The sequence below is a fragment of the Mesoplodon densirostris genome, chromosome 14, assembly GCF_025265405.1.
Source record: "Mesoplodon densirostris isolate mMesDen1 chromosome 14, mMesDen1 primary haplotype, whole genome shotgun sequence".
Classification (NCBI taxonomy): Eukaryota; Metazoa; Chordata; class Mammalia; order Artiodactyla; family Ziphiidae; genus Mesoplodon; species Mesoplodon densirostris.
In genome coordinates, this window is record NC_082674.1 from 38,126,824 (window position 1) to 38,150,861 (window position 24,038).

At 48.5% G+C, this 24,038-nt stretch overlaps 1 protein-coding gene across 3 annotated transcripts in view; it reads left to right on the forward strand.

Moving 5' to 3' along the window:
• Positions 1-24,038, forward strand: part of PRKCE (protein kinase C epsilon) — a 548,717-nt gene that overhangs the window by 508,681 nt on the left and 15,998 nt on the right. For 2 of the 3 annotated variants that reach the window (XM_060116774.1, XM_060116773.1), the window contains exon 16: positions 12,275-15,328. The exons of the other annotated variant lie outside the window; for it this stretch is intronic. In XM_060116774.1, coding sequence (XP_059972757.1) covers positions 12,275-12,421 — 147 coding nt within the window. In that variant the 3' untranslated portion in view covers positions 12,422-15,328. Of the gene's footprint in view, positions 1-12,274; positions 15,329-24,038 lie in introns of those variants that run through there. 3 annotated transcript variants of the gene reach the window in all.

Sequence of the window (24,038 nt, forward strand, 5' to 3'; positions counted from 1 at the left end):
TAAAGTGTAGCAAGCTGCATCTTTTCTTGGGGACGGTGGAATGAGGGGATGTCCACTAGGTCATATATAACATATATTTCTTTTTTTTTTTTTTCTGCGGTACGCGGGCCTCTCACTGTTGTGGCCTCTCCCGTTGCGGAGCACAGGCTCCAGACGCGCAGGCTCAGTGGCCATGGCTCACGGGCCCAGCCGCTCCGTGGCATGTGGGATCTTCCCGGACCGGGGCACGAACCCGTGTCCCCTGCATCGGCAGGCGGATTCTCAACCACTGCGCCACCAGGGAAGCCCTATAACATGTATTTCTTACTCTTGGGCATAATGAAGAATTTTGAAGGGCTGTATTCCCCTTCACCCCTCATGTCTAAGAAATGACCCCAAAGGGCCTAGTGGGGATGGCAGCCTCATGCACTGTGAGGGGTGCAGGGCAGAAGGCAGTTGTTTGCTTGTTGGCTGATTGGTTGGTTAGTTGGTTGGTCAGTTGGTTGGTGTTTAACGCAGCAACTATGCTGTTGCTGGAAGCCAGTGACTGGCCACCCGGGCTGGGCTCAGCGCTTCAGCCCTTTTGCACAGGTGACTGCCTTGACGCCTCTCAGCAGGAGGCAGGACAGCACACACCAGGGGCCCGGCCTGGGGTCAGAACAGGCTGAATCCAACCCTGGCTCCACCCCGGGCGGGCCCACGTTGGGCCAGCTGCTTGCTAGTCTTTGCAGTGGGAGTTGGGGTAGCTGTGAGGTTAAATGCATCAGGCAGATCTCCATCCCTGAGCTTTATTATGTTGTCCACACAGAGGGACTGAGCCGTGCCGCTGCTGGAAGTACACGGCAGGCCCCCGAGCAGAGCCTCTAGCCTGTGCAGGAGACAGTTACTGAGTAAGTCACTTTTTAGCCCCAGTTACAAGGAGGGCCAGGAAAGAGAGGCACAGGGCGATCAAGGTATGTGAGGGGGACCAGCCTGGTTTGGGGCTGGTTCCCCAGGAAGGGGCATTTCTTTCCCACATAGCAGTTCCAGACCCTTCTTATTAGCAGCAGGATGGAGGCCTTGTGGCCTCAGGAACGGTTTCCGAGCTCCTTTGCAGCATTTGAGAGGGAAACGGGCACTCCTTTCCTCTCATGTCTTGTCTTGGAGGGGGCGGGCTCCCCTGTGTGAGAAGAGCTCTTGCTCTGGGCCGTCACCTGGGGACTCAGCAGGGTCTACTTAGTTAAGGCTCGGCTGTGAGCTGGGTACTGCGAATGACAGAAGATGCAGGTGGCCCCAAGATGCTACTTGCCTTGCCAGGGAGCCAATATTCTTGGGCCACTTGGAGACACCTCTCGGCCATTTAAAACTCCAAACTGAACGTCGTCAAGGGCCAGTGAGTGCTGTACAGACTATGAGGGTGTGTCCTTAACCACACGGCCCAAAATGAATCTTGGCTGAAACGTATGCTTTATACTTTTTTACCAAGTTTTAACAGCAGATGGTCACAGCCAAAGGTGTGTCCACGTGTGGACCTGGGCAGGCCTGGGAGGGTTTCAGGAGGCAGGTGTCAGCACCGCCCTTCAGAACTGCCCAGAAATGTCTCCTTCCCTAAAAGGAATGAAGAAATGCTGTGTCTGTGAGGCTAAAGCTATGAGACAAGTGGTTCCGCCTGGTCTTGAAATAGCCTTAGACAGAGAGCCTGCGTCCGGGGGACTTTTCCCAACCATTTTCATAGGGACCCTTCAGCCTTCCCATGGAGCACCACACAGGCCCAAGGCAACGCCCCATGTGGGGGGCCTCCATGGTACGAGGGACTTGAACAAAAGGGGACATTTACGGTCCTGAGAATGCTTCTCAGAGTTACTGTACCACAGAGAATTTCAGGCCTTGTTTGAGGGGAAACTTTGAAATCTGTGATTCTTAACTTAGCAGTGAAGTTGCCACCCCTTCCAGAATCTGCTGCAGTGACCTCTCTCCAGGAAAACCCGAAAGTGCCCATACATAAAACACACTGGCTTGTATTTCACGAGGTTCCCAGAAGCCCTGAAGTCCCTCGTCTAGTACAGGGGTCGGCAAACTCTGACCCACTGGCCAAGTCCAACCCACTGCCTCTTTTTGTGCAGCCCTCAGACTAAGAATGGGTTTTAGGTTTTTCTTCAGTGGTTGAGGAGGAATGGTGACACTTGACCATTATAAGAAGTTCGAATATCTGTGTCCATAAATAAAGTGTTACTGGGACGCAGCCACTCGCAGTCACTGACACTTTGTCTAGGGCTGCTTCGTGCCACACGGCAGAGGGGAGTGGTTGTGACAGAGACCCCATGGCCCACAAAGCCTAAAATATTTACTAGCTGGCCTTTCACAGAAAACGTGCCATCCATGCTCTGAGAGTGGGAACCCAGGTCAAGAAGTCTTGTTTGAAATATTTTAGTTTTACTTAAAATGGTTGAGCCATGGAATATACAGGTAGAAGCAGCTTTGAAAATCACCTCAACAAGCTCCCCACTTTATCAAGGACTACGTTCCCTGCTTCTGTGGGAGCAGGGGATACAGGGAGTTGTATCTTGGGTTACCCTTTCAAGCTTCTGTAGTTTTCTAAGCTGGCCCTGCCTTCCAAACGAACCTTCAGGTAGAAGCCCCAAAATTTTGTTTAAAAAGCACCATATCAAATGTTCCAAGTTTGGTAACAGCTTCTTTATAACAGGGATACCTGCCCTCCCCTGTGAAGGAGATCCCAGAGGGCTGAGTCTATAGACTCCTATAAACCACTGATTTACAGACAAATTGTAGTTGGCTGAACTCCTTTGATCCCTGAAGTATTTCTAGGTGTGAGGGAGGAGGTTAGTGATAGCTAATAGGAGTTTCCAAAGCAACTCTTCAAATGGAATTTGTAAAAATGTGGATTTTTTAATAGTCTGGGAAACAATTACGAGGGGACAAGGAGAGAGGGGGAATAGTTGAATTCCATCAAGCAGTGGATTTGACAGAATTCAGCTGTGGTTGGTTGTTCAGAATGCCTGTTGGTCTGAGGGACTTAGTCCATTTAAAAAATACATTTACATATGCAGACTGCCTCGGGAGTGAAGCGGCTTTCCCTCAGACATGGTTTAGATGAGGATCAGGTTATGGGGGAGGGGGCATTCGACCTGAGGCTTGGGTGGCTCCCCATCTCTGTATGCTAGCGACGGAGGCCAGCCTGCTGCCATGATTCTCTCCTGTGGACCAGGGAATGGCCAGGAACCAAGTGGCTTCCCATTTTTACATGTCATGAAGCTAATCATTTGTGCCTAAAAAAGCAAATGAGTCTTGATTTTCTTTTTCCCTAAAAGGTGGAAACAGCTTTACTGAATAGAGGTCACAAACTGGAGGGCCGTGCAACCCATTCAACCAGGCTGCTCTACTTTTAATTGAATTCGTTGGCAAAAATTAGGAGATCTAACATGAAAATGTGTCTGGGGTATTTGTTGGGAATTCAGAAGACCTAGGAACCCTGGGTCTGTGTTCCCGAAGGAACACATCAGCTGCCGAGGCATGCGTTGCCCACTTTGCCCCCAGCTCTACAGCTCCCTGGGGACACACACACCCCCTCCGGCTCATTACAGAGAAAAGAAGACATGATGTCATAGCCAGCACTGCTAAAAGTAAAATTCATCTTCTTTCTTCCTTTTTGTTTTTCTTGCCTTGCTTTATTCCAGAAAGTTTATAGATAGCCCACTAGGATATACAAAGCACATACTGTAAATGTAATGGCAGCGAAAATGAGGAAAGACAAACAAGGTTAGGAAGGCAATAAAAAGATCAGGAATGTCCTTTTGGGTGGGTCACAATTCTGGCTCTTAGCTTTTGAGAGAAGACTGGTTAGTCCTAGTATTTGGAGTACACAGGAGATGAAAGCACACAGGTTACCCTGGTGATACAGTGATTATTCTGTGAACTGAGATCAGGGATCATCCCAAAGACAACGCTCTTTGTTCTAACCATACTGTTGTGATCAATATTGACAAAGAGGCAATACGAATAATTTACATTTACTCTCTGCTGTGTAATGTTCTCATCACTTAAATGTATTATTTCACTTAATCCTTATAACAAGTATATGGGGAGGACTACTAATATCCCCATTTTACAGATGAGGAGACTGAGGCACAAGAGAGAATTCATGATTTGCCCAAGGCCACAAAGTTTAGCGTGCATGCTAAACCACTAGGCTACGCTGCCTCTCAGAGGGCGACATCTAAAGAAACCAGTGTGGTTTGCCAGTGAGCTCTTAGGTATCCTGATTTTATAAAGGCCGATATAAAATAACTAAGGAATGGCATGAAATTCAGAAGGAATACCAATATATTGTGTGACCTTGAGGGGAAGCTGAATCCAGAACAATTAGCCCCTAAATAGGCTTTCAGACTACAAAAAGTCCGTTTGAAACTGCTAAGAAAATGAAGGAAGAAAGAGATCCACTGCTCCTTTACACAGAGGGACTCAACAAGGCTGCACATCAGAATCACTCACGGAGCTATAAAAAAAATACAGAGGTCTGGGCCCCATCCCTGGACATTCCAGTTCACAAGGTGTGTGTTGAGGCCCAGGTGTCCATATAGCTGCATGTTTGTTTCTGATGCACAGGCAGGATGGAGAACCACTGACTGAAAACAATGACAGATAGCAAGGCTGTTATTTTGCCTCTAACTTTTCCCCAAAGAGAAATATCTTCAAAGTACAAAGATTAGGGCAAAAACCACTCTTGGGTGAACTGAAACCCAAGAGAAGTAAATTAATGAATTATATCTAATGAAGTCACCTGGGTCCTATAACTCACCCAGGCCAGATCCTGGAGCGGTTACACTGAGTCTCCAGGGTGGGTGTAGCATCACTCTCATTTAAAGTTCCATGGTGGTTCTGTTGTACGGCCGAGTTTGAAAGCCACTGTGCCAGGCCCAGGTGAGTTATCTCTCAGGTTAGTGAAGAATCAGCCATGCCCACCATTTGGTTATTTGGATTTGATGGAATAGAGCAGTGGTACCAAATGATGGGACATGGGCAAACAGTCTCCCAGTATTCAGAAAGAGGGAAAATGAGGTTTGGGATACTCTGAGATGGATGTGATTAAAGTAAGTTTCTAGAAGGTTTTATGAGAAGATAGTTTGTGGACACTTAGGGGGAAATGGTAATTGCTTGGAGCCAATTAACTTCACCTCTAGACTAATAGATGAGAGAAATGCTGCAGGCATTGTGTATCTTTATTCCAGCAAAACAATTGAAAGTCTCGGAGAGCATCCTCCTGAACAAGATGGAAAAAGTGACCATGGCTGGTTGATTCACAGTGGATTTAACACCCATACCCCCAGAGTGTGCTGGTGCGACTGGGTAGGTCAGCTTTGTGAGGGAGCTCTTTGCAGAGGGCAGGTCAGAGGACTCTGAGCCTGAACTTCCCTTATACAGTATTTTTATATGCATCTTGTTAAAGAGATGGGAGGCATGCCAATCAAATTTTAGGATGACAAAAATCTGAAGGATATGGCAGAAAAGATGGATGACAGAATTAAAATGGCATTCATGTAGTACTTTAGAGTTTACATGAGGTTTACTTACCTGCTCTCATGCAATCCTCAGCAAGCTAGGTAGATTTATTATCCCCACTTTCTTGGTAAATTAACTGAGATTCAGAGAGGTAAATTACAGAATCATTATTTATGGTAATCTTAACAACCTAGAAATAAGTAGCACCATAAGAAGAAATCAGGGTTAAGTGTCAGAGGTTACATCTGGATGCAAAAAATCCATTTCAGAAGATGGGGGTTTGTATTAGTTTCCTAGGACTACCATAAAGTTCCACACGCCGGGTGGCCTACAACAACAGAGATGTATTGTCTCACAGTTCTGGATGCGAAAGTCTTTGATCAGGGCACCTGCAGAGCCGCGCTCCCCCTGAAACCCGTAGGGGAGGAATCCTTCCTTGCCTCTTTCAGCTTCTGGTGGCACCAGATGTTCCTTGGCTTGTAGTAGCATCACTCTGCTCTTCATGTGGGTTCTCCCTGTGTCTCTTCATCCGGTCCTCCCCCTGTGCGTGTCCGCCTCTGTGTCCAAAGTTCCCCTTCTTATAAGGTCACCAGTCATACTGAATAGGCCCCACCCTGATGACCTTACATCTGCAAAGACCTTATTTCCAAATAAGGCTGAGGTGCTGGTGGTTAGGATTTCAACATAGCTTTTGGGGGAGACACAGTTCAACACATACCAAGGTTAAATTGGAGTGACAAAACTGTAAGAGCGTCACTGTTTTATCACAGTTACCTCAGAAATGATAAAACATGGACACCGTTTTAGACATTGATTTAATTTGAGAGTTTCCACCAAGTAGAGGGTCATGCCACTTCCCTTGGCATTGCTTAGACCACGGAGTCAGGAATCGAGCCGTCATTTCTGGCCACCACATTCTAAGAAGGAAATGGATTAAAAAATGGTAGGGCACCACCATGGCAAGATAGGTGCTGTGAAAGCTTCCACTGGCAGCCTAGACAAACCCTCTATGTGTCTCGTTCTGTTTTCTATCAGGAAAATCCAAAAGTATGATCAATTCTTGGTTAACAAAATTAAAAAGGGGGGAAAAGGGATAGAAGAATACGTTGAGAGAAATTTCTAGGCAAATGATAGTTGACTTGAATTTTGTTCCAACCCTCGTTTTTGTCAGGCAAAACACTATGCAGTTACACGTTTCTTATTTCATTAAACTCCATGGATGAGCATGTGTGTATAAGCATATGCACATGTACTTTGTCAATATATGGGTATAATGAATATACGTGTATATGTAAAGATCCAGTTAATTGATGTTAAGCAAGGATTCTAATTATTTAAATTCTCCCTTTTTCTTTGAAGATATTTAAAGGAAGGAAGAGCTTAGATAAGAATATTGACATTTCAGAGCTAAGAGGAATCTTGGGTTTGACTGTTGCGCGAATAAAAGGATTTTGAGCAAATGAATATTAAGGGATTGCTGTGTGCCCTGCTTTGCAGTAGGTACCTTGAGGGATGTGAGAGAAAAATGTGACACATAAAAACATGACAAAGAGGGAGCAAATGCATGTTCCAGGAAGTGCCTTGGGGGACTGCAGGGGAGGGTCAGGTGGAGGGAGGCTGGAGTCAGGGAGACTCAAGAGGGAGGTGGAACCTGAAAGCTGGATGTTTGGAGACCACGTGGAGACAGCCATGTCTCCCCAGAAAGTTATGGTCACACACATGGGTCCGGGGACCCTGGCTTGTGGTCACTCTACTGCCTCTGCCCTTGCTGTCACACCAGGCACAGAGGAAGAGGTGGTCTGGGACCAGCACGGTGACTACAGCCCCGTGCCCCGGCCTGTAAGACCAGGGAGTTTTCTCGGTGCTTTAGAACAAAGTCATCTGTTGATCTCGTAGTCAGATAAAGACAGAAGCAGAAATCGCTGGCTCCTCTGAAAGCTTGTATTTATGACTTCAGTTCAGTGAGGGCTATGAAAGAATTGCGCCAGCCAGACAGGAAGCGAGCATTCAGGCAGCCTGCCCATGTCCGCACTGGGGTCCAGACACTGCTACAGTCGGCCGAGCCTCCAGCCCTCAGTGGCCTCGGGGCGATTTAAAAGGCCGATCCCCTACCTTTGCCTCTCAAATGCAGTTTCTCAGAGGCATCTGGAGTGACCTGTAACTCTGTTTCCATAAGTTCTACCTCACTCCCCGGCTGCAGATGCCAGAAGTGTGCCCTCCCCCCAGGGTCAGCCCCAGACCTCTCAAATCCAAGACCTTACTACTCAATGAAGCCAAAGGGAAGAGGAGTGTTGTTCTCCCCTGACACCAACTGCAAATACCCACCAAGTCCGTAAACTTCTCTTAGCCCATCTGTCTTGGTAGAATTTGCCCAAACCCTGGTTCATCCTCTTTCTTTCTCAGACCAGCAGTCAAGGAACCCTAGTGGCCCAGGCTGACCACTGCAGGGAGAGGAAACCCCATTCACCAGACCTAAGCCTGCCTGTCTCTCAGGGCGCTGTGAGGCAGCCGTGGGCTGCGGTGCCCTGCTCCAGGCTCTTTGTGAGTCAGACCTCAACCTTCTCCAAACAAAAATACCCTCTGGCACAAGAGTGCCACAGGTTCTGAACCCAGATCACGTCAGTGGCTCTAGATAAAGCAGCAGCAAGAGACGTGCATTCGATTAGTTTTTTCCTCTGATATTTCTTGAGCACTCTCTATGTGCCAGGCAGTACGCCATCCCAGGGATGGAATGGCGAGTTCAACCCAGTCCCTGCCCCCAGGAGCGCACAGATTAGTTGCAAAAGGAGGCGGACACCCAGGGTGGTAAGTGCCCTGATGAGAGTTAGGAGAGGTGATAGAACCCCCATAAGAGGCCTGGAGGGACAGAGAAGGCTTCCTGAAAGCAGGGCCTCTGAGCCAAGATGGGAAAGGTGAGCAGAAGTCAGCTCGGTGATGAAGACATGGGGCAGAAGGCAAGGAGGGGAGGGGGTGCTCCGGGCCGAGGACTAGCTGAACAGAGACCCGGTTGCAGGAGCAAGCCAGTGAGTCCAGAGGACTTCATGGTTCCCCCGGGCCCAGGAGATGAAGCTGGGCAAGTGGACAGGCACGAGATCCCAGAGGGCCTTTCGAAGTGGGTAAGAAACGGGCTTTTTCCGAGAGCAGTACGCCACCGTTGGAAGAATCTCAGTGGCTGGAGGAAGCACGGGATGTTCAGGCAGGCCCTGGCTCAGCGCTAGTTCAGGATTTGAAAGCATCCAGAGAACTGTGAGCTCAGGCCCTGCCCTCACGAAGCTCATGGCACCCGTGGGCAGATCACATGGGCTGTGCTGCGGAACACAGCCAAGAAGAGAGTGAGGCATGCCCACGGCACACGGTGCTAAGACTCGGAGGCAGGGTAGGGTCTCACATTTATTGGGTGCCCATTGTGTGTTGGGGTCTGCACGGAGGCACCTCACATCTGGCATCTCATTTAGTCCTCAAGGCAATCTGTAGGGCACCTGTGACCACCCCCATTTTACAGATGAAAAGACCAAGGCTCAAAGAGGTTACCTTCAGAGTGTCATCTAACCAGGATGGGAGGCCAGCCAGTGCTCTTTCTCCTCCTGCACGCAGCCTTCCTTCCGTGTGCGTCAGAGGATGCGGGCAGGACTTAGTGGAGGAGATGAGGTGGGAAGAGTTAGAAGGCTGTTCCGCTGTCCCCGTGTCACCTCTCAGGCTGTGCGGTGGGGGCTGAGAGTCAGGCATTTAGATATTAGGAGAGGCACATGGGGTGACTAAAGATCCAGTTAAACAGGGAGTATCTCTAGGAGCTTGCCCATCAGAGCCTTGGAGTGGAGTCTCGTGCCACCTCTGTAGGGGAGGCGGCAGCTTTCCAAAGAGTAAACCCAGGGAGCACAGGATAAAATCCCCAGCCCTCTCCAAATGTGAGGATGCTATGCTGCCTGCATGGTATGAACAGGGGATGGGGTTTCTCAGAAATACTTGCTTTGGAAAACTCCCTAAGCCTCTAAGGTTAATTAATAGTCAGGAATTGTTAGTTATTTGAATTGGGAATGAGTGACTGACATGCACCTAAGCTGTCTCCAAGGGAACTAGGGCCTGGGCCAGGTTGCGTAAGGGGTGCGTGAGCCAGGTGTGTTCTTCTGTAGAGCTCTTGAAGAATGGCACACTCACTCCAATGCCACAGATGATTCCGGGACCACTGGAAAGCCCAGAACAGAGCTAGATTGCTCACCAAGCCAGCCCACCATGGAGCTAGAGGCTCTCTGGGAATGACATCCCTAGCTGTATTGACTGAGCCCGATTCCCTGGTAAGCAGTCAGCAAGTTGGGACATTCAGACATCCTGTGGAATCTAGCTCCGTCACTGTGCTCATTTGACCTCAGCAAAGGAAACCCGTTTCCATGACTAATGGACACAAATGATTGAAAAAGGTGAAGCACAAGTAGTTAAACAGGGGAGCCGATGCCAGAGTGTGTACAGATTTCCTGAGGTTCTCTATACACTGGCTCCCCTCCCCCATTAGTGACCAGTGAGAGGGAGCCAGGAAGGAGGTGGTCCTGCCCCTGAAAGCACCTGGGCATAGCCCACCGTTGGTGGTGTTACCAATTGAGTTTCCCTCCCGCCCTATTCCTTGCCAATCTTCTTCACCAACTCCCGCCCCTGGTCCGCCTCTCCTCCTGCCCCCACTGAGGATGCCCCTTGGTCGCCTTCTGGGATGATACTCAGTGCTTCCCAAGTCTTGAAGTCTTGCTGCCACCTTTTCCCCATCCTGCTGCTCCCCCAGCACCACGGGCCATACTCTATAATCCCTCTTCAATCAAAGTGAGTCCATCCCTCCTTCGATAGGGGTCTTCAGAAGAGGCGTCGCCACACCCTTTCCCCGGGCACCTGCCCTCCCACATCCCTCATGTGTCACTTGGGTTTGGGCTTTGTGGTTCTCCTCTGGAGTCCCTCTCCACGAGGGCCCCCCTTTTCCTCGTGCTCTGTACACGCTGGAGGTGGAGAACGTGTCATTCTCTTGCCTGGGGCCAGCCCTCCTGTAGAAAAGACGAAGCCACTCCTCAGTTTTCCCATCTCGAGGGGCGACACACACATCCTGCTGCGGCAAGTCCTGTTTCCATCCCTTGGGCTTTTCTGTGTCCCCCTTTGGTCTCCCCTCCAAGGTCTCTGAGACCTACTGAACTATGCAGCTCAAGGCCAGAGAGAAGACGCCAAGCAGGACTGATGAGTGCTGAAAGATGGGAAAGACTAGCTCATCTCCGCTCTGTGCTGTCCACCTGATTCAGATTTCAATCTGGGGAAATTTGAAAACAGACTCCCCTGCCAAGCTCACCTCATCATGTCACCACTCTCTCCCCAACCCACAGACCTCTCCCACCATGCTGGTTTACCAGCAAGTCGTTCTGGCTTTGCTTCAGCCTAGTGGTTTGACCTAAATGTCTCCTGTTTGAATTTGACTCTTGCCGTGTCTTCCCACGTCTCCAGTACCCAGCTTTCCAGACGTTCTGCACCACGGGCGGCATCATGCTGAGAGCTGGATTTGAGTCTGGCTCTGCTCTGGACTCATTGGGTGACTATGGGCAAGTCACCAAACCTTTGTGAGCCACGGTTTCCACATCTGTAAAATCAGGATAATAACACCTGCCTGTTCCAAGGATCAGTGAGCAAATAAACCTGAAGATGCTGTAAACTGTAAAGCAGCACTTCCCCAACCATGTTCTGCAGAACTTTGCTCCCATCTTCTTAACCATCTTCTTCTCTGCCAAGGTGCCTTCCTCCCATCTCTACCAACATGATTGTAACTCATCCTTCAAGTCTCAGCCGGGACCTGACTACTCCATGAAAGTTTTTCCAATGATTGCAGTGTGTTATAGACAGGAATACTGATTCCCGATTCAGCAGTGAACCCCCAAAGGCAGAGAGCATTATTCCTACTTCCTGATTTTCTCCAAAACCCAGGATTCGTTTGATTGCTTCCCTCCACCCTCCACAGACCATAAGCCCAGTTTTGGTAACTTGAACCTCCATCTGGGTATGGGTCTTTCTGAGCTGGGAAGTCAGTGGTGGGCTTGCTGATATATTCACTCATTTAGTAGATGCTTAGTGCAGGGGACTGCTGGGGACCCAAGGCTGAGTCAGACAAGGCTTCTGCCTTTAAGGAGCTCATGGTCAGGACAAAAGCATTAACAATTCACTGCAAGTCAGTGTCTTGAGTATAATAATAGAAATAATGTGGGAACACAAAATAGCAGGTGAGGGTCAAGGCAGGCTTCCCAGAAGATGGTCCCACCCACCCCCCCATCCCATGCATCCTCCTACTTATAGAGAAGATGACATCTGGAGCAGACATGGCAAGGTAATGGGGGGTTTACCTTTATGGAAGAAAGACCACTGGAGACCTTTTGGGAGGGAGATTCAAGTTCACTTCCTGGATCACAGGAAGGGAGGTCTCAGTGGAGCCAGAGGGTTAGGGCAGGTGCTGGAAGGGGGAGTGTCCGGAACACACACACAGACATGCACACACACACTCCACCCCACACACACAGTCTATGGGAATCCCACTTCCCTGCTTTTCCATCATACCTCTCACCCCGTCTTCCTTCTCACCTGGACTCATTCTTCCTCTCCAAGTCCTCCATCACCTCCCGGTCCTGGGGCCATTCATCGTTACCTCATTGGAACAGCTCGATGTCTGCTCTCAGTAGCTAGAGGTCTGCTTTGGCGAGAGGCTGGTCAGTGCGATGCCCACTCCCTGCGGGGGGCCCTGGGGAGGAAGGTCAGCCTGGAGTCAGTGCTTTCTCTTATCTTCCCACAGAAAACCAAAAGAGACGTCAATAATTTTGACCAAGACTTTACCCGGGAAGAGCCGGTACTCACGCTCGTGGACGAAGCGATTGTGAAGCAGATCAACCAGGAGGAATTCAAAGGCTTCTCCTACTTTGGTGAAGACCTGATGCCCTGAGAAGCCGCTCCAGGTGGAGTTCGGTGATGCTGCAAGCAGGGGCGCTGGGAAGATTCCTATTTTCCCGTCGGACGGTCTTGAACTACTTCTCCTCCCCGGAGCCCCAGTCCCTTGTCCACCCTCTATTTATTGCATTCCCTCCCCCCAGGCCAGCTCCTCCCTCTTCCCACCTGGTGACCAGAAGGCACTCTTGGTTCCTGTCTCACCAGTAATGCAGAATCGTGTGGCATCAACAGTTCACTGGACCCAGTGCCTAGTCTGGTCTGTTGGCAAGCCTGGCTTCACTCCACGGGGGCTTCTGGCAGGGAAGCGACTTCAGGCCTTTTACTGAAAAGAAAAGGAAAAAAAAAAAAAAAACAACTAACGAGACTCTGGCTCTGCTCATGGACGCAGAGTCCTGACAACTCTTGCTTCTCATCCCTCCAGTCCCTCCGCCTGCCACCCTCTGCCATTCTATCCAGTAGAAGAGACTGGTGCTTCTTCAGCCCAAAGATGGGCACCCTCAAGGCATGCCCAGGAAGGAGAGAGGCTGGGAGATGCCCGGGTTGGCTCCCTGTGTGGGTTTGCTCTGGAATGGCTAATTCTCGCTTGCTTTGGTTTTAGCTTTGGGGCATGCCAAAGTTGCGTAAGCATGTGTCTTGTGGAAGAAATCGCTCTCCATAGAAAAAGAAATTTGATTTTGAACTCTATTTAACATTTGAAAAATAGGTGATCAAATTTGCTTTCTAATTGGCCAAAAGATATAAATTCCAGTGTTAATACAGGTAGATATTAAAGGGCTAATAAATCATCATCCAAGGTTTATGCTCTTAATGCTTTCGTGGCACGTGGGGCTCTGTGAATTGAGAGAAAAGGAAACTAGTAGTGCTCTTTGTTATTCAAGTTCTGCCTGAACTCCAAGGCCACCGCAGAGGTGGCCAAGGCCCTGGGGTTCTAGCAAAACTCGCCTCCCAAATTCTCTTTCCAGTTTTGTCCTAAGTCCCCAGCATCAACTCTATTTATTTTCTGCAGCAGTGTGCAATTTTTGCACACTTCTACCAAATGGTAGTACTACTGTGTTGTGGTTTTTAAACATTAAACGTGTAAAGTTAAATATGAAGTATCTGCTTTTGGAACAAGCAGAGTGAGGCTAAACATGGGTTATGCAGAGGGTATCAGGAGATTGAAGAGCGACTTATTTGAAAACTGACAGGGTGGCAAGATGCGCTCGGAGTTTTGTTTCTGTGTGACATGCAATGGCAACTCATGTGGACACTATTTAATGGATGTGACATTACCTCCTGTAGATATGCTAACAGTGTTACATTCTTTGATTTCCAAGGGTTCTCTGTGGCTTTGTGTACATGTTTCCTGGAGGTCGTTTGATTATCTATTTTACTGAACTGATTTAGCAGGGAATGGAATCCATTCCAACTGTTGCACGTGGATTTCCCAGCTGCCCCTAAATATATATACTTGTGAGTGGCAAAGTGGCACTAATGAAGCTTTTTGCCTTTTGTACATTTGAGATTTTTGTATATAGTGTTTGCTGCAAGGCCTGTGGAATTAATTCATTGAATTTAGAGGTATCAACTGCTGCATGTTCAGGCATATTATAAAACTTTAGTCTATGAAAGAATAATTATAATAATGTCCAGGTGCAATACTCTCTGAGTGTATTGGTTCAAGTTACCGAGAGATAAGGTGTGTTTCCTTCTTTCTTTTTTCTTTCTTCGGGGGGGCGGGGAGGGGTGTTCTTTGTATTGTTTATTTCATTTTGGTTCATTTTAAAAGATGTAAACTCACATATAGTTCTCCTGCGCTCTGTTATGCCCTGATAGAGATGGGAAAGAGAAAGGAATGTTCTGGATGGTGGTTTCAAAGTTTGGACAGTGACTAGCTGCGACCCATTAGCTGGTGTCCATATTTGTATCTGGCTAGTCGCATAGCCTTGGTTACTAGTGATGCCATTCAGTTCTCTTTTGTTTTGATTTTTTAAAAACTCAGGTGTAATTATTAACTGTTCTTATGATAATTTCAAATATTACGCTGTATCACTTTGTGTGTTTGGCATACCAGTGAAGAGGTGAAGAACAGTAGATTAATTGATCTTCGGTAACTTGACCTACTGGGGAGAGACTGTCTTCTGGAGTTGAGGACAAGCACAGAAACATCTTCATGGTGGCATCATCTCATTGTTTAGGAAGACATGACAATACTACCCATCTTACTCACGCATCACCACTGCTCTCTGTTTTCTCCTCTGCTTCCTTCACCCTGATGGACTTTGAAACACCAAGCAAACTCTAACTATAATGCCAACTGGCCTTGTCCAAGGTATTCCCGTGTCAGCAGGGGTTGGGCCTTCCTAAAGGACAACGGGCGTTTTTCTTGGGAAGTCAAATAATAATACATTCCACCAGGCAGCTCCAGGCAGCCACTCAGTGGGTTGCCTGGCCCAGAGATGCCCCCTTCCAGCCCCCCAAAGCTGGGCTGGCTGGGATGCCTCCTGTTTGGGGCTGGAGCTCATCAAGTTCTCACAGAGGCAGATTCAAATCCCATGTAGTCTATAGAATAAGGCTTGTGTGTTCCGTGAGTAGTCATTGTTTCATCTTAGCTTTCACAAGAGTTTGGAAGCAGACACACTGTTTCATTTCCGCCAGTTCTTTCTAATCTTTCCAGCTTGCTCACTCTTTTTTTTTTTTTTTTTTTTTTTAAGAAAAAAAGGGGGACGGGAGTGCAAAAAAACGCCAAAAAAAAAAAAAATATGAAGGATAGCTGTTCTCCTGTGTTCTATCATAATGGACTTTGTGAAGTGGAAACATTTTTTTTTCCTCCAAAGGTGAAAAAACAATGCATTCTTGCTTAAAAAAAAAAAGAAGAAGGCGGCTAAAAAATTACCTCTTTTTAAATTATGTGCAAAATAATTCTGGCTAAATATAAAATGTATTCAATTTTAGGGATTTTTTTTGTATTGTGATGCTTTATTTGTACATTTTTTCCCTTTCTGGATGTAATTTTAATCTCTTGCCATTCATTAGTGTTATTTCATTGTAAACATTATTGTGCCAAATGTACTGTATTCAAAAGGATGTGAATGTGTATTGTTTCAGAACCTAATAAATACAATGACGTTAAATCTTATTTCTCAGTCCTGATGAACATTTTTATCTCCTTGGTGAGTGTCACGGTGGCACTAATGAAGCTTACTGCCTTTTAGACATTAGGGATTCCAAGTTCCCAAACCTAGATGTGGTTTCAGCTTTTCTCTTACCCTTTGAAGATGCACAAAGGATGCAAATGACCATATTGGCAGTGCCCAATGCCCACCCCTGCCTGGCCTCTATGTTTCGGGGACTGCCAGCCAGAGGCGTGGAGGGCGCCTGAGCGGACTGGGTGTGGCTCTGGGCTGTCTGGGTGTGGAGCTGCCCTGGAGTGCCAGCAGTTGGGCAGGCAACACCAGGAGCACTTCATTTTCATCTTTCTAGAGAAGCAATGCTGGATCTCCTTGCAACGCATTCAAGCCTCTTCAGGACTCAGTTTCTGACCGGCTGCTCAGAACTTTAGGCCTTGGGAGTCCTAGAAACCCCTGCGAGGCTGGGAGCCCCTTGGTGGCTGGGCCTGGAGCACAGGCTAGCCAGTGGGGCTCCATGCTTGGCTTGCACCCTCCCTGCCGCTCAACCAGTGTTCACGGCCATCACAGTGACTCTGAGCTCTCCAGATTCCTCCTTCGCGCTGGGGCTCCTTTCTCACACTCCACTCATGTTGCACTGCTCCTGCTAGGCTCCTCCTCTTCTTTCTCCAGCATAGAATTTTCAAGAATGTTTGAAACTCAAAAGGATGCTCTAGAGTACACCAGAAATTTCAAGTAACCAGAACTCCCTGTTTCTTAAGAGCTATGGGCATGATTGCAGTTTTACGATTTGTCATCCTCAGGCCATCCTAAGGAGATGGACTATCTTATCACCCTTTCAGCCCTTACAATCTCTTCAAAAGCCCTCCCATGACTTTGCTATATCATCCTGAAGGTACTCACCTCTCAGTCCCCTCTCCCACCCCCACCAGCAACATCGTCTGCCTACCTGGAGATGTAAGCGTGGACCTCCAGACCCACTCCAAGAAGAAGGTTGTATTTATCTATTTTTCTCTCTGATTCAGGCAGCTGTTTCTAAGTAAGTGACCATCCCAGGAGAAGCAAGCTTCCCACCAGTGTGTCTGAGTTTAAATAAAAAGAGAACTGAATTAAAAGATGCTGTTCTTAGAAGGTCAGAAGACATCTCCAAGCATTTCACTGAATGAAATATGACCAGTCTACACCTCCCTCGTCTAGTGGTCCAGAAGAGACAGCTCCAAAGTCCTGGAGATGAGGAAATCCATCCTCCCAAAATCTGTGTGCTCCACAAATCACACAGAAGCTATAAGAAGGGTCAATTGCTGATCAGAGTCCCTGGTTTGGAATCTCTTCCCTCAATCCCAACCATGTTCTGGGAGAGGAAGCCAAGCACTGCCATGCCTGTTCCAGGAAAGCCATGACCACTGGCCCCTGACAAGGGCTGTTAGGTGGCTCCGGAGCTACTTGATGAAAGCCTGTCTGTGTGGCTTTGCCCCTGAGCTGAGAAACAGCAGGTCTAACATTTCTTGCAGAGGGAATCTATGGGAAGTTCGGTCCTTCTCTATTTCCTTGTACCTGAGTACAGTCCAGTGCTTGGATTACTAGGAGCCTGGAGATCTCCGTGCAATAAAATTACTGAACCACAAAGCATGTGTCGTCATAGTGCTTACAGTGGCAGAGAGATGGAGTGAAAAGAAAGCGTAGAAGCCACATCATGAAGTTTGTTTTTCACTTTGAAGTTCTTTAGCCTAGACATTGATACAACTTGTGTGGTATGCCTTAAGCTAGACCTGAAGGATGATCAGCTGTCCTAATCAGGAATACACCCTCCAGGGATGGACAGCTGATTGAATAAATAGACTGTTTATTCCGAAGGTACTACAAGTGCTTCAGCTCTCTTTTAACTCCCATCGACTCCAGGGGGTTTTGTTATTAGCATAAAGAGTGCTAGAGGGCTTCCCTGGTGGCGCAGTGGTTGAGAGTCCGCCTGCCGATGGAGGGGACGCAGGTTCGTGCCCCGGTCCGGGAAGATCCCACATGCCGCGGAGCAGCTGGGCCCGTGAGCCATGGCCACAGAGCCTGTGCGTCCGGAGCCTGTGCTCTGCAATGGGAGAGGCCACAACAGTGAGAGGCCCACGTACCGCAAAAAAAAAAAAAAAAAAAAGAATGCTAGAAAAGGATTCTTAAGGAAACCCATAGCTTGTTAATTAGCATAAAGGATGTCAGAAAGGTGACATTAGTGATGTTTGAGGTAAGTCGATTGGCAAAGATATTTTAAGACAAATCTCCATATTTAAAAAAATACAGGATATAAGAAACTAGAGAGCCTTCAATTTCCCTAGTAATCAGGGAGATGCAAATTTAAATCAGACTGCAATACCACTTCACACCCACCAGAATGACTAAATCAAAAAGGCAGACTTATCAAGGTTTTACTAAGGATGTGGAACAACCGGAACTTTCAGTGTCTCAGGTTTGAGTATAAAGTGGTACAACTACTTTGGAAAACTTTGGCAGTATCTACTAAAGCTAAATATGTATACCTTTGACGCAACAGAAAATTTATCCAGTGAATAAATGAATTTGGGGATGTTTATACAATAGAACACTAGGTAGACATGAGAATGAATGATTTATAACCACCCACAACATCATAGATGAACCTCACAACACAGTACTGAGTTTAAGAAGGCAGGCACAGTACAGACTGTGTGATTCCATTTACATAAAATACAAAATAGTGCTGCTAGAGATCAGTCTAGTGGTTGCCTTTAGGGGAGGAGAGGCCATGACTAGGAGGGGGCGTGAAAGGGCTTCTGGAGAGCTGCTTTAGTTTTGTTTTCTGAACTGGCAAACAGGTATGTTTACTTTGTGATAAATCATTGAGCCGTCCCCTTATGATCTGTGCACTTTTCTGTGTATGTATTGTATGTCAGTAAAAACGTTTCCCCCCCAAATCTAGAATGCCCTTGGTCTGTCACCCTTAGGGCTGGCACCCAGGCTGGATCTGTAAGCTGCCTGCGTCTCTCTGCTGTCCGGGAGGCATCTTGGTTGTCTTACTCCCGTAGACAGCCTGATCCTATGGCTGGAATAGAGTGGCATTTGCTTTGGGTGGAAACATCCAAACAGACAGCTGGAACTTCATGGAGCTTTCAGAGTGGCCCCAAGACTCTTCAGGGCCTGCTTGCTAGTAAAATGTCTACATATCTCTGAATGTGGTCTGTGAGGTCATTAGGGGGCAGCTAGGCTTCCCCTTTGGCAGCTACTGAGATCTATCCCCAAAGAGCCCAGGGTGTGCATCACAAAATTGGCTTAGGCAGTCCACAACAAGCAAGGTTTGGTTTCATTGCTTTCACCTTGGGCAGGTAACTACCTTTCTAAACCTGTTTGCACGTTTATAAAATGGCTATAACAAGACTGAATTTTCAAAGACCTGTTCTGAAATGTCAGTGAGATAAAAGTCTCCAAAGTGCTGTGCCTAGTACTGTTGCCTTTGCAGGACAAAAACAAAAAACAAAAAAAAAAAACGGGGCTTGAGAGGATGGTCATGTCCCAGGTCTTGGGTGAGCCCCTGGGATGGGCCACCAAGTAAGGGTCAAGAATTCAAGAGCGAGTCATAGTGGTAAGGTGAAAGCAGGTTTACTTAGAGAGATACACATTCCATAGACAGAATGTGGTCCGTCTCAGAAAGTAAGAGTGGCCCCGAAATATGGGGTTAGTTTTTATGGGCTGGGTAATTTCATAGGCTAACAAGTGGGAGGATCATTCCAACTATTTTGGGGAAGGGAGTAAGGATTTCTAGGAACTGGGCCACAGCCCACTTTTTGCCTTGGAACAGTCATGGCACCTGGTTGGGGGGGGGGTCATTTAGCATATGTAATGCATTACAGTGAGCATATAATGAGGCTTAAGGTCTGCAGGAAGTCGAACCTTCAGCCATCTTGGACCTACTTGATTCTAACCAGTTTGTGTCGTGTCCTCAATGGCTTTGTCGTTCTTTTCAAGGTGGTGCCCTGATCCCTCCCCTCCTGTCTGTCTCATTGCTACTATTCCTCCTCCTCCCCGCGTCCTTCTCATCTTTCAGTGCCCTCTCACCACTGCCTCTTCCAGGAAGCCTACCTGGATAACACAAACCTGACCCCTTTCTCTGGACTTCCCTGGCCTCATCTGCAGGGCTTTGTCCCTTGCATCTGCCTTACGCTGCTCTTCTGTATCAGGCCCGGTCTCGTCTCCTGCTGTAAGTTTGAGAGTCGGGACCTTGTCTTTGCAGCTTGTGCCCCCTTGCTGCCCCAGAGAGGGTCCTTCATGGCGTGGGGTGTGTCAGGTGGCCCAGGAGCGCTGAGGGGCAGGACGCTGGGATGATGAGGGGGACACAAGTCAGAGAGAAAAAAGAAAGGTGGCTGTTGTCTCTACCAGGTCGCTCTTCCCAGGATGCAGGCTGTGCTCTGATCGAGGAGGGCAGTGCTGCAGTAACCCTCACATCATGTCTCAACAGGGGATTGTCGAGGTCCCGGAACCCTTTAAAGCAGTGTGAGGGTCTCTGCAGGTGGTACAATCCCTGAGAGGGCCCAGCCCTCCTCTCGAGTAAAGACCCCCTTGTCTTTGTGTAGGATGGGGGAGTTCAGCTTTCACTGCCTACTCTTTCTCAGGGTCAGGTAGACACTGCCTGAGGGTTCAGATCAGAGCAGCCTCAGTCTTAGGACCCAAATGCTGAGTAAACAATTGCAAACCTCACTGCTTCTCAGGCTTTCTGCACTTTGGAGCAGCTACCCTCTTTGGCTGTCGTGAGAGGCTCTGAAAGGGCCCTGTCTGGGCACCAATTGTAGATTTGCATCCTTCATGCTTCCGTCGTTAGGTTATTAATCATTTAAGTGTAACATGTATTATCTCCTTTGTTCCAGACATTGTGCTAAGTACTTCACGTAAGGCATCTATTTAAAACCTCACAAAAAAGCACATGGAATAGATATTCTAGTTATTCCCATTTTATAGATGAGGAAACTGAGGCTCAGAAATTATATAACTTATTTAGTCCTTACAACTCCAGGAAACTGTTGTATTCTTATGCCCATTCTACAATAAAATCAGTTGCCCAAATTCTCAGACCCAGTGGAAGCTGTTTGGACAGGACATAGTATTTACACATAGGACAGATGACAGAACTATTCATTCACTCATTTATTCAATAAATGTATCCCACAAATGTTCATAAAGTTCCTACTACATGCCAGCCATTCATCTAGACATCACTAAACAAAAATCTGCATCCTTACAAAGCGTACGTGGGGGTGGGTTATTGACAGACAATAAGCAAGAAACATGACCGTTAATGTGAATTATATAATGTGTTAGAAGATCCAGGCCACCCCTAAGATTTGAAGCAAAGGTACACATGGAGGTCCAGACCAGAAGGCTGAATATTTTTTGTTATAAATCAAGCTATTGTTAAATAAAATATGCTCTAGCCTTGTCCCTTAACAAAGACACCATCCTAACAACGTGGAAGGCCAGGTGTGAATTTGGAGAGCAGGAGGAGAGTGGGAGGAGAGAACAAGGGGGGAGAGGGGCTCGTAAAGGAGGAGAAAGACCAGGGGGGAGGAGTGGGCAGTGGCTCACTGCCCTGGCAACGTGAGTCCGTGACTCTGTGCCCCCAGCCGTGTCAGCCACTCTAAGGAGGTCCCAACACAACACAGCATATGAATTCAGAGCAAGGGGGGGACTGGGTAGTCCCCCCTTGTAGCCCTCCCATTTAGCCAAGGCCAATTCCTCCCCTGGAGCTCAGCCCCACCGTAGGGGCGGGATCAGAGGGCCTTTTTCTGGTCAATACCTCCTTCAAAATCGTGGTCCATGCTCATGTCCTTCTTTAAATGGCCCTGCTTTGCATTCCACCCATCGCAGCTGTGCTTGGGGGTGTTTAAACTGTCTCTCATGTGGATACTGGGGTGAGGTGAGGGCTCCTGGGTGATCCCTGGCAGGGGAAGAAGAGCAGATAGAGTCCAGCCTGGTGAGGATAAACGCCGCCACAGGCGAGGGGGCTGGGGCCAAGCAGGAGAGTCTGTTCTCCCAAACCACCACATCACTAGGCAACAGGCAGTTAAAGAAGCGAGGGCAGCGGGGTGATTGCTAGAGACCAGGATGTGCCTGCAGGGGTAGAAGGGAGGGGAGGCGGGGGCCTGGGCAGGAGCCAGCAGCAGCTGCTGGGAGAACTATTTTGGCAGAAGTGGAGCTGATTAGATTGCTTGGGAAGAGATGTGCCCCTATTCTCTTGCCCAGGTAGCCCTCTGCCCTCCATTGGAGGGAAGGAGACCGGCTGCCGATGTGCCTTTCCTGGGCCAGCTGGGCACCATTCCACTGGGGAGGGGGTCGTTATTAGGTCCCCCGTTTGAGTACTGAGGGTTCTGAGGCACAGCAAAGTCAGGAAATTCTCCAAGCCATGCAGGCAGCCCCTGGCAGATCCAGGACGAAGCCTGTGATTTATATCTGCATCCAGTTGGGGCCAAAGACTTTGCTCTTCCCACGGGGCTCTTGGTCGTTGTCCCAACACGGGTCTTGCCTGCTTTTGGCTTCCCTCTTCTGAAGAAATTCCACCTCCTTGTGAAATGATACGATTGTTTGATGGCATTAGACTGTGTTGCTCTCTCTAAAGACTATGGACGTGAGCACTAAGGAAGGGGCGGCTGGGAAATCGGGCAGAGGCATCTGGGGACTCTTATTACCCTCCTTTCCCACCCTTTTCCCTGTGCCACCTCCTAGCAGGGCCCTGAGAGCTGGTCCTCAAGCCCAGCAAAGCCTACATCCTCTACCCTCAGACACCCCTCCCACCACCAAAAAAAGAAACCATCCCTATGGACTATGCTAAGCAGGAAGCCGAGTTTTCAGTTCACTGGAAAACAGGAAATGCCTCCAAGGGTCTGAAGTCTTTTTAGTCCCTGCGCCCTCCATGCAGGGTCTGCATCCCAGGCCAGCTGCTGAGGACGACGCCCTAGAAGCAAGGTCATCCCAGCCCCCAGCCCCGAGGGTGTGATCCTTGGTGCCACTCAAAAGCCCTCTCTACTGTTGGAGCCAGAGCTGACGTCATCTGCTGCTCAGGACACTGGACATTCTGGACCAGGCAAGAGGGCTTGGGATTCCAGGGATGCAGCGCGAAGCACCACAGAGGCTCGTTAGCTTTGCAAGGAGCAGATTCTGACCATGGACGGAGCTCTCACCCCAGCCAAAGGCTGACCGCTGATCCCCGCCACATGGATCTCTAAACCCCGTCAGAGACTGGCTGACCCCTAACAAAGCCTAACTTCCTAGCCCTCTCCTATAGTTGACTACCCCATCCTGGCTCTAGCCTGACCCTCTAACCTTGACCTTGTCCGAAGCTAACCTTTAATACTAGCCACAGCAAAGCTTTCTAACCCTGGGCACAGACCAAACTCAAGTGCTTGCCAGCCTCCTCATCCATTCACAGTCATCACTGAGCTTCTGTGGAGTTCCATGTGCTGCGAACCCAGCACAGTCCTCACAGACCCTACAGCCTGGGGGAGGAGGTGGGCCCCACACAAGCTTTAATCAGATTGTGAGCTGGGGGGAAGGGTAAGCAGAGGCTTGTCTGACACCCCGTTGCTGTCTCCAACTTTGCTGGGTGACCTTGGGTTGGTCACATCACCTCCTGGGCCAGGGTCTTCTGCCTTCCTCTGCAGTGGGCTGGTGTGTCTAGATGGTGTCCAGGATTCCAGTCCTCAGGAGCACATGCCAATGGTGGAAGCCTAGACCACCCTAAGTGTCTAGGATGGGAGGCATCATCACTAGGGTTGGTGTTGCTCTTGTGAGTAGGAAAGCCAGACTCAGAAAGATACAGGCCATCAGGCACCTTCCCTTCCGCGTGGTAGATGAGGATTCAAGGAATCCCTCCTCTGTTGGAACACTGGTTTCCTGCTTCCACTACAGACAGTGGGGCCCTGATTGGACACCATCGATTCTTCTTCTTGCCTCAGCTTTTCCATCTGTAAAACGAGCTGTGACACCAGCAGTTTGGGAACTTTGGAGGCAAACAGAGGGGCCTGTATGAACATGTGGTGGTTCAGACAGAAGACTTTTCACTGACTGGAAAGCAAAGATTCTGGCTGTCTTTGTGTTAACCTAAGTGTTAGAGGAAATAGGATGATTTATGGTTAAGATCACCCAGGGCCTGGCACAGTTTGATTTCCCCAAAGGGCACTGGGATGGGGGTAAGCAGAGTGTGGATGGCTGTGGAGGCAACAGGCTATTACCTAAAACCTTGTCCCCACCTGCCATCGTATCTCTCATGCACTGCCCACCGCCTGAAAGTCTCCTGTTACGGAGAAGTAGCAACGTCAAGAACAGGCACTATGTGCACGTCACCTGCTTGTCACCTGTCACTGGCCTACGTCCTTTACCAGCACTCTTCCTTGAATCAGCTGAGAGCAGGACCCTGAAAGAAGAGCAGATACTGACTGGGAAAATCCACCAGAGCAGCTGAAGATAGATAGGTCTAGAGTAGCAGTGCTCAAAATGAGG